General features: G+C 45.6%; 1 protein-coding gene and 1 long non-coding RNA gene across 3 annotated transcripts in view; one reads left to right on the top strand and one right to left on the bottom strand.

Moving 5' to 3' along the window:
• Positions 1-16,842, bottom strand: part of LOC123383754 — a 41,152-nt gene that overhangs the window by 12,515 nt on the left and 11,795 nt on the right. The window lies entirely within an intron of this gene.
• PDZRN3 (PDZ domain containing ring finger 3) overlaps positions 15,155-16,842 on the top strand; it is a 240,896-nt gene continuing 239,208 nt past the window's right edge. Inside the window, exons 1-2 of one of the 2 annotated variants that reach the window (XM_045051869.1) lie at positions 15,630-15,849; positions 16,008-16,264. In XM_045051869.1, the coding sequence (XP_044907804.1) occupies positions 16,172-16,264 (93 nt within the window). In that variant the 5' untranslated portion in view covers positions 15,630-15,849; positions 16,008-16,171. Of the gene's footprint in view, positions 16,265-16,842 lie in introns of both variants that reach the window. The other variant, XM_011280160.3, reaches the window with a different exon arrangement.

Genomic DNA, 16,842 nt, shown 5'->3' with positions numbered 1-16,842 from the left:
AATGACAAACAATATATCAATAATCACAATATCGTTGCCTAAGGACACTACAGGTGACTTTCAGAGCATTCTTTAGTGGGAGGATCAGTGGAGGGTTGTGAGGAAGTGATGTTGAAGCTGACACATGAAAGTTACGTGAGAGATAACCAGATGAGAAGTGGATCACAGCATTTCTGCTAGGGAGAGCAGTGGGGGGAGTTCCTGGCAGTGGGGGAGGGGTTCTGGAAGGTTTGAGGAGAGAGAGACGCTTAGCATAGCTGGTGAAGTTGCTCTAACACGATGCTTCTCAGCTAGAAGTAATTTCTATCCACCAAGAGATATTTGGCAATGTCTGGAGATATTTATAGTTGTTACAACTTGGGCAATGGATGCTACTGGCATCTAGTGAGTACATTCCAGGACTGCTGTTTAACATCCTACGACGCACAACACAGCCTCCGAAAACAAAGAATTCTCCTACCCAAAACCTCAGTAATGCTCAGGTTGAAGACCTCTCCAACAGAAGCCCCAGATACCAAAGTTGCAACAGGACAGATTTATTTTTTATATTTATCAGCCCAAATGGAGTGAGTCAGCTGATATGTCAGCTCTATAAGGCCATGAACCCGGGCCCCTTCTGTCTTGTTGCTCTGTACCCCTCGGGCACAGGTTGGCAAACTTCTCTATAGAAGACCAGACTGGCAATATTTTGTCTTTGCAGCTCGTATGGTCTCTGTTGCTTCTCAACTCTGACATTGTGGTGTGAAAGCAGCCACGGACAATGCCTAAGTCCATGGATGTGGCTATGTTCCAACCATACTTTACTGACATGATCATGATATGCTGGGGTTGGCCTACGGGATATCCTCCCCTGGTCCTACGTGCTTAGCCTGCTTGTTGACCAGTAGGAGGGGAAAGCAAGGATACGGGGAGCAGGCTTATTTCCTTTTGAGGGACAATATCACTTCGCCTTCTGTTCTACACTCCAGAACTCAGAAAAACTAGAAAAGTAGCTCTTGGCTGGGTAGTCATGGGCCCTGGGGAAACCCAGCTTTTTTTTCTCTCTCTCTTTAAACACAAGGGAAAATGGATACCAAGGGACAATTGGGAATGCCTGCATTTGCTGCAGCACAGAACTAAGAGAGAAGCACAAAATGAGGCTGGCAAGAGAGGCAGGGTGAGATCATGCCCAGCCTGAGAAGCGAGGTATAGAGTTACAATTCTTTCTCTTAAAAGAAACGGGAAACTATTGAATGGTTATAAGCAGCAGTGGTTCAGAACCATTTTTCCATCTTAAAAAGATCATTCTGGCAGTGATGTGGAAATGGAAAGGGGTGTGCTGGGATGTAGAGAGACAACTTTGGAAACTATTGCAATCGTCCAGGTAAGGGAGTTGGTGGCTTGGATGAGGAGGGTGGCAAAGACTTGAAGTAAATGGATGGGAGGGAGATTTAGAGGGGAGAGCCTGTAACTCTCCTCAGATCGAGTTCCCTTTTTAAAACTGAGGGGGGAAAGCAGCTTGATTATTAATGTTTTAAAAAATGAAAGGTGAACTTGATCAACAGTTTCCATCTGATCTGGCCCCAAGCAGTCCGTGTCTGCCACTTTCCTCTTTTTCTTCCCGGACAGAAATGCCCATTGTTGACCATCTTCTCTGGGGAAAAGCCATCCCCGTTCTCCCAAGCATGAGCCTCCAGGCTGCGGTGACTCAGACCGTGGACACAGAGTTCACAAATCCCAATTGTAACAAGTGGGCAACCCCAGCACTTTACATAAGCAAAGCGAGGAAGCGGCATGTGTTTTGAGACTGACTGGCACCAAAGGAGACAAAAGCCTGCAGTATAATTATGCCAAGCATATAATATGATGCAATCGGTTACTGTCTCCAATATGCCCCACAGTGCAGCACAAGGGCTTTGAATAGTACACTGCTCCAGCCCGTGTGTCCGTGCCGTTGGAAGCCTGAGAAAGCCACTGCACCTTCTCTTCTGTCAGTCCAGAGTGTCCTGGGCATTTATTGAGCGGCTATTGTATACCCAGGACTGTGCTCAATCTGGGGGATATAGAGGGGAGAATAAGACTTGACCTTATGCTTTCTTCAATAAAATATCTCTCTAGTTTCTGTCTCTCATCCCTGTGAACAAAGGAGGAACAAGTGTCTCCCTGGTATGTTTAAAATGCGCATCCAGTAATGAAGGCATCTTCACTGTTATTCTCACCACAGAGCTGTGGCAAAGATACTTTGGTTTTTACACTTAGCCCTGTGGACACGTTTATCCTTGAAAGACAGTGCCATCCAGCTGTTTGCTTTCAAGGGATTGCCTTGATGACTATTGCCACCATTTTTTTTTTTTTATCGAGACAGGACCTCACATTCTTCTGATGTTCATTTGTGTCTTGGGTTGGTAAAATTGTTGTGGGGACTCACTGGTTAATTCGCAGAATAATAAATAATGCCAAGAGAGTGATGATTCACAGGTAGCTCTGATAGGGACTTTTCTTCCTCTAATTCCTTTCTGGGGACATGTGTCAGCAAAACTCCTTTTGGGTATTAGTCCATCACTCCATATTCAGAGTCTGTATACAAAGGCATTTGGGTCCTCGAATTGCAGGTGTCTAGGGCAGAGAATCTGGGCCCGGTTTGTAGATGATAACTTCGGGAAACACAGACAATGCAATTCCACTAGAATGCTGACCCCCCCTTATGGTCATTAATTCAGTCCTAATGTTGTCTCGCACAGGAAACGCCTGGCGTTGTGCCACGCACTTTTCCATAGGCTTCCTGATTTCAGCGGTATGCCATTCAAATCTACATCTACCCTGTGAAACAGGTGCTAATAACATCTCCCTTTCACAGATGAAGAAACTGAGGTAAGTGACTTGCAAAGGTCATACAGCCAATAAGCAGTATTGAATGTAGGTTTTTCTGATTCCCAAGTTTATAATATTCCACTGTCCCCTTCATTCGAAGTATCAACATGAATGGAACATCTATTTAGTATAAAGTCCACATCCCTCTGTCTCACTCTGATGGTCTTAATGGGTTTGAGTTGAGCTGATTTTTGTCTTGCCCAAATGGCAGGGCATTCATACATGAGAGCCTTTGGCAAACTAAGGCCCGCATGCGAAATCCAACCCTTTGGAAAATAGAGTTTTATTGGAATCCAGCCACGGCCATTCATTTACATATTTTCTACAGCTGCTTTTTTGTGCTACAATGTTACAGCTGAATACTTGTGACAGAGACGACATGGCCCACAGTGCCGCCAATATTTACTATCTGGTTCTTTACAGAGAACGTTTGCCAAGACCCAAGATGGAGCACAATTACTCGTATTGTTTCTTTGATGAAACTCCTTCTAATGAGTAGAATGGTGTTATTCACCGACTTAGGGTCAGTGTTACTATTAAGTGTATATGTATATGTTATTTAATTTAATTCATTTTTGTCGACTGCCACAAAACAAAAAGGTCAGAAGTCCATGTGTGGGGGTTTTGGCATGAAGAAGAAACTCTACCATTCCCAAATAAAGGGCGAAGTGTGGAACTTCTTTTGACTTTTCCCAAAAGGCGTTCCTAAGTTTTTGTTACGATAGTCACCCCCACCACCCCGCCCTTACCTGCAGTTTCGCTTTCTGTGGTTTCGGTTACCCAAGGTCATGGAAGCAGGTGAGCCTCCTTGTGGTGCATGGTCAGAAGGTCAGCGGTAGCCTGATGCTACATCACCATGCCTAGATTGTTCACCTCACTTTACGGCATCCACAGACATTTGATCATCTCAGGTCACAAGAAGGGTGAGGCTAGGGGTGCCTGGGTGGCTCAGTCAGTCATGTGTCCGACTTCCGCTTGGGTCATGATCTCGTAGTTCGTGGGCCCTGCGTCGGGCTCTGTGCTGCCAGCTCAGAGCCTGGAGCCTGCTTTGAATACTGTGTCTCCCTCTCTCTCTGCCTTCCCCTGCTCATGCTCTGTCTCTGTCTCTGTCTCTCTCTCAAAAGTAAATAAATATTTTTTTTTAATGAGAAAAAAAAAAAGAAGGGTGAGTCCAAGTAGATATTTTGAGGGAGAGAGAGACCACATTCCCATAACTTTTATGACAGTATATTGTTATAATTGTTCTATTTTATTATTAGTTATCGTTAATCTCTGACTGTGCCTAATTCATAAATTTAATTTTATCATAGGTATGTACGTATAGGGAAAAAACCCCACAGTCTATCCATGGTTTAGAGCTATCCATGGTTTCGGGCATCCCCCAGGGGGAGAGGGGGTCTTGGAACGTGTCCCCTCAGGTAAGGGGGGCTGCTGTCCCTGGAGTTGTGTGCAATTCTTGGACTATCACTGGCAATTCTGTTTACAAACTGGGTAGTCCCTGTCTTTGCTAGTCAATTACTGCCCTCTGGAAGTAACAAAATCAAAACATGTATTACAGAAGTTAGAAACACAATTTCACTTACTTCCCAGAACTTAAAGACCCCTCGGCGAGCTCTCTGAGTGCGGCTTTATCTTCATCTTTAAGCTTACACAACCCGTGGATAAATTATAAGTTACTGCAGAGATTCCCACCAATGACAAACTGACTCACTGTCCTCCGAGTTCTTTCATCTTTTTGGATTCAACTTCTAAGGCTTTGTGTATACTGTCAAGACTGAGTGTGCTATTTGCCAAAATTACAGAGAGTATGCCCGCGTTTGGACACATTTTCCATTTTACCTGTAGAGAAAAATGTTACCATTGCTGAAGGTTTTTCCATGATTGCTTTTTGCGCCTGTAACAAGTAGCTCGTGGCCAGCTTTGTGAAATGTTTCGTGTCTGTTCCTGCGCAGCAATGAAAATGGATCGAAAGGTTTGAGTGACTTTCATTTGTTAAAATATAACAAACGATTATCCTAGGAACACCATACCATTGTAGGACTATTTTCAGTAATGTTTTGTTTTAGCTTTTTCATTGCCAAATGCCGGGTTGATCTGGGTACCAAAACCACAGTTTCAAGACAAGATTTCAAAGAAAGGTAATGTCACGTTTCTCTCGGTTGGCTGACATCTCAAAAATGTTCTGCCTGAAGCCCTCCCAGATGAAAAGAAGTTATTCTTTTGTTGTAAAAATGATAAAAAGGAAAGGCAAGGGAAAAACCCCTAAACAATGAGCATCTATCTCTCTCTCCTTTTTAAAGAGGGCATGGGCAACTCTCTTTTTTATTTTAATACAATCAAGTAGTATGTAAATGAAAAGCAATTGTGTGTTCTATGTTAGATGAGGAAGGGGCACTCTGGAAATCACTAGTTCGAGAATTGTAACTCGACATCATTTGAACTCAGACTCTGTTGACGCCAGTGTTGAAGTGGTTATGTTTTGCTGTAAAAAGGCCCCGATAGATGACACGCTGAGCACAGCTCTGACTATTTGAGACCCAAGGTGACAAGAGAAAGTGATATCACACTGCAGGGTTTTGTTTGTCAAATCAATCAGCAGTGGATGATACATGAAAGCAGTTTATAATACTGTATCCTAATACTGTATCCTCATGGAGTGGACAGCATTGGAGTGTGAGCCATCACACTTGCAAACAGAAAGTCGGATCTTCTCCCCCCCCCCCCCCCACCAAGCCTAAAATAATAACTTAGCACCTGTGTAAAAAGTCTTCACAGGTTTCTGCATATAAAAATTAGTTAATTAGCAATGATTACCGAATGTTAGGTGAGCACAGATTGTTATTATCATCATTTTACGGACAGAGTAAATGAGAGCGATGGAGAAGGTGCCAGGAGAAGAATCACAGTTAATGAGTTCCTAGATCACAGGCCTGACCTGCAAGGAGGTTAAAGAGCTTGCTTGTTTTAAAGGAGACACGGCAAAGTGAAACTTAAATATTGGGAAAACAGACTTTGCAAATTGAAAATGTCATGTTTATTAGCGAGGGTTGGGATTCTGGTTTTCATTTATGAATATTCCTTTTTATGATTTATTTTTACCCTCCGGTACCCCTGTGATGACTGAGTCATCTTATTTTTAATGGGGGTTCCATGTGATCAAAGGATTCGCTCTTCAGATCACATTCTTCTCGTTTCTGCTAGGAATAATCAAGAGTCTCTGAGAATTTAGAAACCTGCAAAATGTTTCTGGACCAACAAACATTTGAGTAAGTTGCATAGACAGTCAACATATTTTGTGAGTGTCCAAATGTGAGCCAAACACTGTCATAGGTCTTAGGGATCCAGCACTGATATACACGACAGGTGTCTTTTAAACTTTAAAAGCTTAAATTCGACTTTAGAAACTGTACCTTCATGTGATTTAGCTGAAGGAGGAGGGTCCATTGTTGCATGGAGCCGTTTTGAATTTATTGAACGGCCATGATTATGTGTATGTGTTTTCCCTTCACAGGCGATTGCTTCAAGTCGGGGAGGGTAAAACTGATAATGGTTAGGTGAGCTGATTGGCTGTTTTGAAATTCATCCCTAGACAATGGTTATGCATATATTTTACAGACAGTGTTTCTCCCTCCACCCTAAGATGAGTGATGGCTTCTGTAATAAGACTCTAGTGGGCATGTATTTTTGCCCATTCCTGCATCCTTTGGGGAACTGCTACTTCCCCTGCCTTCATTTCTTGTGGTCTGGGTGAGTTTGTCCCCACTCTCTGGTTCAGGAATGGACAAATGACCTAAGGCAGCCCAAGAGTCATGCCTGGGAAATGTATTGGAACTACTAGAAAGAGAATGTTCTCTCTGCTGGGGTTGATAAGCTCATGCTATGCAAACCTGGGTTGCAAGGGTTTTCTGTCTAATCACATGGGGAGCGCCTGCCTAAGAAGGAAGCCAGTCCAGGGGAGACTAGAGCAGATTCTTAACACATTCATGTTAGCACCTGGATTCAGATGCCTGAAGCCATTTCTACCTCCTGGACTTTTCATTGATGTGGCCTTGTCTTTTTTTTTTTTTTTTTTTTAAATGCCTGAGTCACTTTGAATTGACTTTCAGAAAGTTGATGGTAAAACAAGTTCTAATGCAATTCGAATCAATAATTTTCTTAAAATACAGCTTTTGGCATAGATGAGAAAATAGTTTAATAGATACAAGTTTAATAGATATAGATAATAGCTTAATAAATGTAATTTTGAGGGGAGCCTGGGTGTCTCAATTGGTTAAGCGTTCAACTTCAGCTTGGGTCATGATCTCATGAGTTCAGCCCGGTTCATGAGTTCTAGCCTGTGTTGGGCTCTGTGCTGACAGCTCAGAGCTTGGAGCCTGCTTTGGATTCTGTGTTTCCCTCTCTCTCTCTGTCCCTCCTCTGCCCATGCTCTGTCTGTCTGTCTCTCTCTCTCTCAAAAATAAACTTAAAAAACATTTTTTCATAAATATAATTTTGAAAAAAAAAGCTTATGCATGTATATAGACACATGCAGAGTGCTCCCTGTGTATCTAATATCCATTCCTTATTAACTGAATGCTATTAATATTTTTGTATTTTTATGACAGCTTTATTGAATACTCGGTATATGAGATACATTTCACATACCGTGAAATTCACCATTTTGGTTTTTTTAAGTTTATTTATTTATTTTGAGAGAAAGCACAAAGTGGGGGCACAGAGAGAAGGAGAGAGAAGGGGAGAGAGAGAGAGAGAGAGAGAGAGAGAGAGAGAGAGAATGAGAGAGAGAGAGAATCTCAAGCAGGCTCTGCACTATCAGCCCAAAGCCCAGTGTGGACCTCAAACTCACGGACTGTGAAATCATGACCTCAGCCAAAATCAAGAGCCAGACACTTAACTGACTGAACTAACCAGGGGCCCCAAAATTCACCCTTTTAAAGTATACAATTCAGTGGCTTTTAATACATTCACAAAGTTATGTAACCATCTGTATGATTAATTTTAGAAGATTTTCATCACCTCAAAAAGAAATCCCATATCCATCCCATTTCTCCTCCTCTCAGCTTCTGACAAGCACTAATCTGATTTGTGTCTCTATAGATTCTATATAAATAGAATCACACAATTATGTAGTCTTTTGTGTTTGGCTTCTTTTGCTCAGAATAACGTTTCAATGTAACCCATATTATAGCATGAATCTGTACTTTGTTCCTTTTTATGGTGACTGATATTCCACTATATATTAGTTTTTCTTACACATTCATCAGTTGATGGATACTTGGGATGCTTAAACTTTATGACTATCATGAATAATGTTGCCATAAACATTCACATGCAAGTGTATATTTTCAGTTCTCTTGGTTATATAGCTAGGAGTGGAACTACTGGGTCATCTGGTCACCCAGTGTGTAACATTCTGCATAACTGCCAAATTTTCCAGAGTGGCTGTTCCATTTTACAAAGCCACAAGCAGTGTATGAGAGTCCCAATTCCTCCATATCTTCATCTATACTTGTTATTGTCCATTTTTTTGACATTAGCCATCCTAGTGGATGGGAAATGATATCTCACAATATACACCGGAAAGCAGTGTATTCATATACCTTATGAAAGACTTTATTTCACAAATCTTCTTTGCATGTAGGGATTGTGCTGAAATGTAAGAGAAAGTATTTGGACGGGATTCTGAGAAAGGTCCTAAAGAAGGCTAAATTAGGAGGGGGGTAATTTTTGGTCTTTCCCTCTTTCCTTCACTTTTCCTCTTGGACCGATTGGCTCTGAAGTGGACATCTTGGTCCACAAAGTGAGCAGAGAGGCCAGGCCCTACTGACAATAGACGAGGGAGATTAAAGAATCCTAAGTCTTCGATGACCTGGAAGCCAGGGTATCAGCTTTGTGCTACTAGATATAAATCTGACTTTTTTTTTTTTTTTTTTTTTTTTTTTGGGACAGAGAGAGACAGAGCATGAACGGGGGAGGGGCAGAGAGAGAGGGAGACACAGAATCGGAAACAGGCTCCAGGCTCCGAGCCATCAGCCCAGAGCCCGACGCGGGGCTCGAACTCACGGACCGCGAGATCGTGACCTGGCTGAAGTCGGACGCTTAACCGACTGCGCCACCCAGGCGCCCCTAAATCTGACTTTTTTACTTCAGGGACAAAGAGATTTTTTGCTTACAGACTTCATGGTTATTTTGATGTTCTGTTTTCCTCAGCTAAACTTAATCTTTTTTTCTCCTGCACTTATAAATGTATGTGTGTATATACACCTGTGTTTTTATGCACATAAGTGTGTGTATACATACACACACATCCGTGCATAGATTGGCTAGATGCACATAAAACCTAATTCTTGTCCTACCTGAGAACATAGGTAGATCACACTCCCCACAATCCCCTGCTGTCATTGTGGCCCTGTGGCTGAATTACAGCCGGGAGGCTGTGGGTGGAAGGAAGCATTCCCAGTCCTGCCTACACACACCTTCCATGGACACCTTCCCTTCCCTTCTCTTCTCCCCATCCACTGAATGGAGGCAGGTCTGAGGAGAGGCCTTGAAGTAGGGGAAAGCCAGTAGGTGGAAGGAACGAGGGCACCCAATGACCACATGGATATCTATACTGGACAAGAGTAAGAAACACATTTAGTGTTAAATCTTAGAGAATTTGGAGTTTGCTTACCCTCACTGAATTGCATATACATACACATCCACATTTATATGAAATCACAGACTTTAAACCTAGGTCACTCAATGAACCAGAGTTAACACTCACCTCCTGACATTTGATCCAATCCTTTCTCTGTGGTACTAGGTTGTAAGGATAACCAAGCATCTGCAACTATACGTTTCATCATATGTATTTAGAAAGTCATCTAGGGGTACCTGGATGACTCAGTTAAGCATCTGGCTTTGGCTCAGGTCATGATCTCATGACTCTTGAGTTTGAGCCCCACATCAGGCTCTGTGCTGATGGCTCAGAGCCTGGAGTCTGCTTTGGATTCTGTCTCCCCCCCACCCTTGCCCCTCCCCCCTCAAATATAAATAAACATTAATAAAAAAATGTTTTTAAAAGAAAGCCATCTAATTTGTTTGAGCTTTCATGTCCCCTTTTGATACCGTGCAGCTTGCATTGGATATGATACTTAATACATTTGTTTTAGTACGAAAACTAAATGGTGAGTTCATCCAGCTGGCAACATTGGGGCCCTGTGAACTCACTAAGGTAAGAGCTAGATCCTGTGTCCTTTTTCATATGTCTTGTCTTCTATGCTCTCTACATGACAGGGGAGCAGTATTTGTGGGATAAAAGAGAAGCTCCCTTCTAGCTCCAAATGTCTACAATGTCACAAGTGTTTTGAATCACATTTGTCACACACACACACACACACACACACACACACCGACCTTTTCTGTTAAAAAAAGCCACTCAGTTCACAACCAGATAATGATCCAGCTCTTTCTGTGGGAGTTCAAAATTCAGGATAGATTTTGTTATGGGAATGATGTTCTAAATGATGACAGGCCACAGAAGTCTATTTAATTCATAATGTGATACAGATACCTTGTATGGTAGCACCAATCTGTGCCTAGAATTTTAGAAGCGGAAACTTACATCGAGTAGCAAGAGGGAGCAGTTTGTTCAGCATTTTTAAGTCTCTACTAAGTGTTAAATATGTGGGAAAGAAGATGGATACAGTAGCCCTGCTCTAGAATAGAATGGGGGTGGGGAGGTGGACATTGATCAAGCTGTGCCCCTCTGCTACCAAAACTTACCCATGCCACCCTGCACTCTCAGGTCATTTGAAACCCTTTAGTCTGCTGTGTGGCCTGCCAGCCCTGGATGTTTGGATTCTACCCACTTCTCTACCCTTACTCAATGCTATCCTTCCCCTTTCTCACCCTGTTTTAGGTCCTAGGCAAGCTCTAACTTAAACCAAGTGCTTGACTCCCTCTGGACCTCTGCACTTTCTGCCGCTTCTGCCTGGAATGTTCTCTGCTGACTATTGCCAGCTCATTCTCGCCCTTCAAACAACTCCCATTTCTCCTCTCATCAGACTTCCCTATTTGGAATGGGCTCCTCTAATTTCTCTCTAGCACAACAGCTTGTTGCATAGTGTTTATAGCAGGGCTTCTCAAACTTTAGGTGCATACATCCCACTTGGGGACACTGTTAAAATGCAGATTCTAACTCAGTACATCCAGGAGGAAGCCTGAGATCCTGTAGTTTCAGCAGGTCTCCAGGTGATGCCACGCCTCTGACCACACTTCGATCAGCACTGCTGTAGAGAACTTCCAACATACCATCATGGTGTCGGTCACTTATTTGTTTATTGATACTTGGTTTTCTGCACCGTGGAACGAGGACTCAGCTGGGCACCATTGCCCATCTGGTTCACCCCTGTCACCCCAGTGCCACGACAGCACCTTCTTAGCGTACAGAAGCTACGAATTAATTAACTATTGGGGAAATTAAGGCATTCCAAGTGTGATGAATGTTATACATGGGAATATACGTGGTGCTGTACAAGCTAGTCCCATCTGAAGGGACAGGAAAGGAGGGCTCACCACTGTGCAGCACCAGAGTCTTGCACAAATTTGTAAGAAGCTTTTTCACAACTCCCCCTGTTCTCTAGCCAATGCCCCCCACTGTGGTAGCTCTTCTTGACTTAGCCAAATTTTCAAGTCTCTAGGATAAAAAATTACACATTCTTCTTCCTGCCCAAGGCCAAATGAAACGCCCCAGGCCCTAGAAGGGCTGACATTGGCTATGTTAGGAGGCAAGTAATCTGCTTGAGATGCGTCACACCTGTTCACCTGTGACTACTACAGCTTACTGCTCTCTGGTAGTACTTCTGGTTGGCTTAAAAAAAAGGTTTATTAATTAAATTGTATGTGTGGAACTATTTCAGCTAGTAGAATGTAAGTAGTTAAGCCTAGGGAAGCTGCTGCCAAACAAAGCAAAAAATCTTGACTTTTTTGCCTTCTCTAATACCGAACACACAAATTATCTAAAGCCTAGGGGAAGCTGAGGGTTGACGGAGGGAAGAGGCAGGTGAGTCATGTTGAAGGCATGGAGTGATTTTCTACATCATTTGTAAGGTAGTAACTCCCGAGTTAAGAGTTATGCAGGAAACCACATAGTTGTCACAGAGGTTAAGTGTGAGGGTTGTGGAATCCTTCTGTCTATATTCTTGACTGCTGTTTCGATAACTTACAGAATCTCTGTAAACCTCAGTTTCTTCACTTGTAAACTGGAGCCAACAACACACACAAGTACTTTGTGATGTGCTGTGAGGGTTAATGAAAAAATGAAGGTCAAGTAGTGAGCACAATGCTTTGCACAGAGTACTAGCTCTCAACAGGGCACACATTATCATCATCTGGTGCAATCCGATAGAAGAGACCGTGAGGACAAAAGCCAAAATCAGGGTGATAGTGGACGTAGCATTGCAGTTAGGCTTGGGATCACTTTTGGTGAGGAAGTGCCAAACCTGACTGTAAGAGGAAAGGGGGATGGCAAAGATGGTGGAGGCCACAAGGATCATTTGCAGGGGCACCTGGGTGGCTCAGTGGGGTTGCAAGTCTGAAATGGGCTCAGGTCATGATCTCACATTTCGTGAGTTCGATCCCCGCATGGGGCTCAGCCTGTGGGCACAGAGTTTGTTTCGGGATCCTCTGTCCCCCTCTCTCTCCGCCCCTCCCCAATTTGTGCTCTCCCCAAACTAAATATTTAAAAAAAAAAAGGATCCTTTGCAAAATGACCGATCCACCTGTCCCCAAGGAATCATGTTTATGAACAGTCAGCTGGTTCTGCAACTGTTGAGCTAGTATCTCATCCAGGTCAGAAAAACTAGCTAGTTTTTTTCAGAGGGCCTGCCAGACCCAACACTCACCTTCCTAAGCCTGTATTCACGTTTATGAGTGTGCTGTCTCAGCTTTCCAATTTAACACCATTCTCTGTGCTGCATTCCCTAGGTCATTCTACAGCTAGCAGGGGTTGTGGGCTGCTAGTACTTGCCTGACTTCAGCAATTAATGAAAGGTTGCCCTAAACCAGCAGCAGTTCTCAATCCAGGGCAAGTTTGCCCGCAGGGCACATGGGCAAAATCTGGCGTGTGTGTGTGTGTGTGTGTGTGTGTGTGTGTGGATGGGGTTGTCACTGGCATCTAGTGGGCAGTAACCAGAGATGCTGCTAAACGTTGTTGAATGGACAGAACAAGCCCCCACAACAAAGAATTGCTTGGCTGTCAGTAGAGCCAAGGTTGAGAAACCTTGCCTTAAACTGTACTTGTTTTAAACTTTTCTAGTTCTCAGCCCCCCTGTTAAATTTAGCCCCTAAATAATATGCATGGTCCGCCAACTCTGACATTCTAGGAGGTGTTTTTTAATTCCGACCTCCAAAATTTTTGATACTAAAATTAACCAATAAGGAGTGGCTCTGCCAGACTTTGCTTTTGCCCAAAGAAGCTGATCCACACTCCTCCACAGCTTCTCGTAGGCCTCAGCTGTAGCATTTTATCAACAGCCTCTCAGTCGGCTGCAGGGGGAGGTGGTGGTGGGTGGCTCCTAAAAGAAGCTTACACCCAAAGCAAGCACTGATTTCCCATTTATGGTGTATGATGAGCTTCCCCCGGTTTCTCAAAACCAGTTTGGTTTGAAGATTATCCCCCTGTTGACACTAGCCCACCCTGTGAAACTGACAAGCCCACACACCTTTGTTGAAAAGAATGTGTTTCTTACTCATTATCTGAGAACCTGTGAGCTGCTTAATAAATATACTAATGGAGGATTCCTGGCACATGCTTTTCTGAACAAAGGCCAATTATATTCCACCCCATGTACTATCAAAGAAATGCGTTAATTGATTACAGCAATGAAAAGAAAGCCTCTACCACAAACAGCAAATGCCACCAACACTGATTAAAGAACACTGTCCAGTGACCTCAATGATGCATTGAAAAACCTAGTCAGTGACATCTTTTTAAAGGTCAGTTCAAAACAAGTAATCCTATGGACATCAAGGGAATCCTTTCACTCTGGTGAAGCAGTTAACTAGTGAAGGTCATGGGGCTGTAGCAGCCAGATAAAGGAGAGAAGTAAAAGCAATTAGACAAAATGGATGTTGTAATCCCACTTTCTAGACCTCAGAGCCACACTAAACACAGAGATCCAACTTTTCCACTTCACTATTCAGAAACTGCCAGCAGGGTCCAAATGAGAATTCTTTCCCTTGGTTTCTTTCTTACTGGTGCGGACTGCATGTTTCTCATCAATGTCTATAACCCTGGGAGAAAAAGAAAATCACCAAATCCATGGATGATGCTATGTATTTTATCATGTAACTTGCAATCTCAACGTATTCTTTCAACACATTGGAGGTATTGCTGAAAACTACAAGTGTCACGACACTGCTTGAAAAACTGACCCTGAGTAGAAGGAAAAAAGTCCAGGTTCAAGGATGGCCACTTTCCAATCAGGTGGAGGTACAGCCACCTGAAGCATCAGCCTCTTTTTGGAAGCTCTTTTAACTTGGAGATTCTCAGGCCCCGCCCCAGACCTACGGGATCGGGATCAGAATCCACCTCCACATTAACATTTGAGAAACACTGCTGTAGGACATCTGACAGCACTTTTTTTTTTCTTCTCCCAGCCTGAGTGTCCCCTAAGTGGAAAATGGAAATATAACAAAGTAATATTTGTGTATAACAAAGGGAAAAAAAAAACTGAACACAGTTCACATGACTGGGGATGTGAGGGTGGGTTATGGGGAACTTCTCTCAGATTTATACTTGTGCGATTTTTCACTTTGTAGGACCAGCGTTACTTCCCTTGTCATGCAGTGAAACAATTTTTAAATGGCGCTAACACTCTCTCACAACATCGTACTGATGATTTTTAAAGGGACCGATTTAGAAGCGCGGACACTTGAGAGGTGTTAAGTGAAATGGACCGAGCCAGGACTCTACCCTCTCCCATCCCGACAGCCTGTGAGCAGCTCTCTTCCCCGCAGATTCCCCCCTGCAGATTCGCCCTCTGGTCCTGGAATCCTTGGCCTGCCCAAATCCTGGGGTCCGCAGAACCCCGGGTGGGAACTGCAGTTGCTGGAGCGTTCCGCAGGCTCAGTAACTTTCCCCGGAATGAAATAAATAAAGACCGTAAGTGCTGAGATAGCTGACCCCAAAATATTTTTCGTTCTCTGCAATCAGCCAAGAAAAGAGAGGGCGGGGGAGGGGAGTTAAAAGTCACGATCTGTCCCGGAAGGGGCTCCAGGAGAAGTCTCTGGGCGGCAACAGCAGCCTCCGCTCCAAACTCAGTGAGCTTTTCTTGGCCTGTGTTGGTACCCTATAGCAAAAACTGCAAGAGAGCAGAGAGGAGTCGCCGGAGAGAAGGGCTCAGACTGGCGTCCTGGGCAGGCCAGTCCTCTCTCGGGGTCTCCCCATCCTCCTCTGCCTCCTCCTTGTGGCAGGGGGCGGGCCGGAGACAGCCAAGGCAGGATGTACGTGCGCACGCGCTCGCGCATATACGGCTGGAGGAGTCCTGTTCCTCGGGCATTTTCCGAGGAAGTCTGGAGCAATTAGGCTCAGTCCGGGGAGAGCGAGCGAGCGAGCGGGAGGCGCAGCCGGCGCGTCTGGGCTGCCTCGCAGGGAGGGAGGGGGCGGCCGGCCGCCCGGCGGCGACCCCGGGCCCCGGCCGCCACCATGGGCTTCGAGCTGGACCGCTTCGACGGCGACGTGGACCCGGACCTGAAGTGCGCGCTGTGCCACAAGGTCCTGGAGGACCCGCTGACCACGCCGTGCGGCCACGTCTTCTGCGCCGGCTGCGTGTTGCCCTGGGTGGTGCAGGAGGGCAGCTGCCCGGCGCGCTGCCGCGGTCGCCTGTCGGCCAAGGAGCTCAACCACGTCCTGCCGCTCAAGCGCCTCATCCTCAAGCTGGACATCAAGTGCGCGCACGCGGCGCGAGGCTGCGGCCGGGTGGTCAAGCTGCAGCAGCTGCCAGAGCACCTCGAGCGCTGCGACTTCGCGCCCGCGCGCTGCCGCCACGCGGGCTGCGGCCAGGTGCTGCTGCGGCGCGACGTGGAGGCGCACATGCGCGACGCGTGCGACGCGCGGCCGGTGGGCCGCTGCCAGGAGGGCTGCGGGCTGCCCCTGACGCACGGCGAGCAGCGCGCGGGCGGCCACTGCTGCGCCAGGGCCCTGCGGGCGCATAACAGCGCGCTGCAGGCCCGCCTGGGCGCGCTGCACAAGGCGCTCAAGAAGGAGGCGCTGCGCGCCGGCAAGCGCGAGAAGTCGCTGGTGGCGCAGCTGGCCGCGGCGCAGCTGGAGCTGCAGATGACCGCACTGCGCTACCAAAAGAAGTTCACCGAGTACAGCGCGCGCCTCGACTCGCTCAGCCGCTGCGTGGCCGCGCCGCCCGGCGGCAAGGTAGGCGCCCGCCACCGGCCCCAACCCCCTGCCGGGCTCCCCTGGGTACCCAGGGCCCCTCCTGGTCCCTTTGGGTACCGGGATGCCTGGAACTTCCCAGGAGCATCCCTGCCGCCTCCTTCCACTGCTTACTCGCTGTATCACTAAGAGCGGGCCGCTGAAACAGTTTAAGCTTGGAAACTATGGTCCCTGCAGATCACATACACGGGGTGAAATGTAGCTACAGCAGCTTCCGGGGGTCTGGAAAGACTAAAAGGACCCCACAGCGTGGAGTAAGAATGAGTGCAGTTCCAAAGTCAGACGTTTTGCTGCTCAGATCAGCTAGGTGATCTTGGGGAAGTTGCTTAACTTCTTAAGGTTGAAAAACCTAGTTCTCTATACCTGTGGCACCAAACATGAGCTATCGACACACAGGGTAAACTGTATCTATGCATCCTTAGGAATTTCAGAAAGAGCAAATGAAACACACAGTTCTGAATAAGTTCAGAAGGATTCCAGAAGACAGGCCCCTGGAGTGAAAGCTGGATTCAGACGTGGGCTTTGCTGCCAACTGGCTGGCTGACCTTGAGCAAACTGCG

This window comes from Felis catus, chromosome A2 (assembly GCF_018350175.1).
Source record: "Felis catus isolate Fca126 chromosome A2, F.catus_Fca126_mat1.0, whole genome shotgun sequence".
NCBI lineage: Eukaryota > Metazoa > Chordata > Mammalia > Carnivora > Felidae > Felis > Felis catus.
Note: the sequence above shows the minus strand (reverse complement) of the source record. Positions and strands in the feature narration are given on the sequence as shown.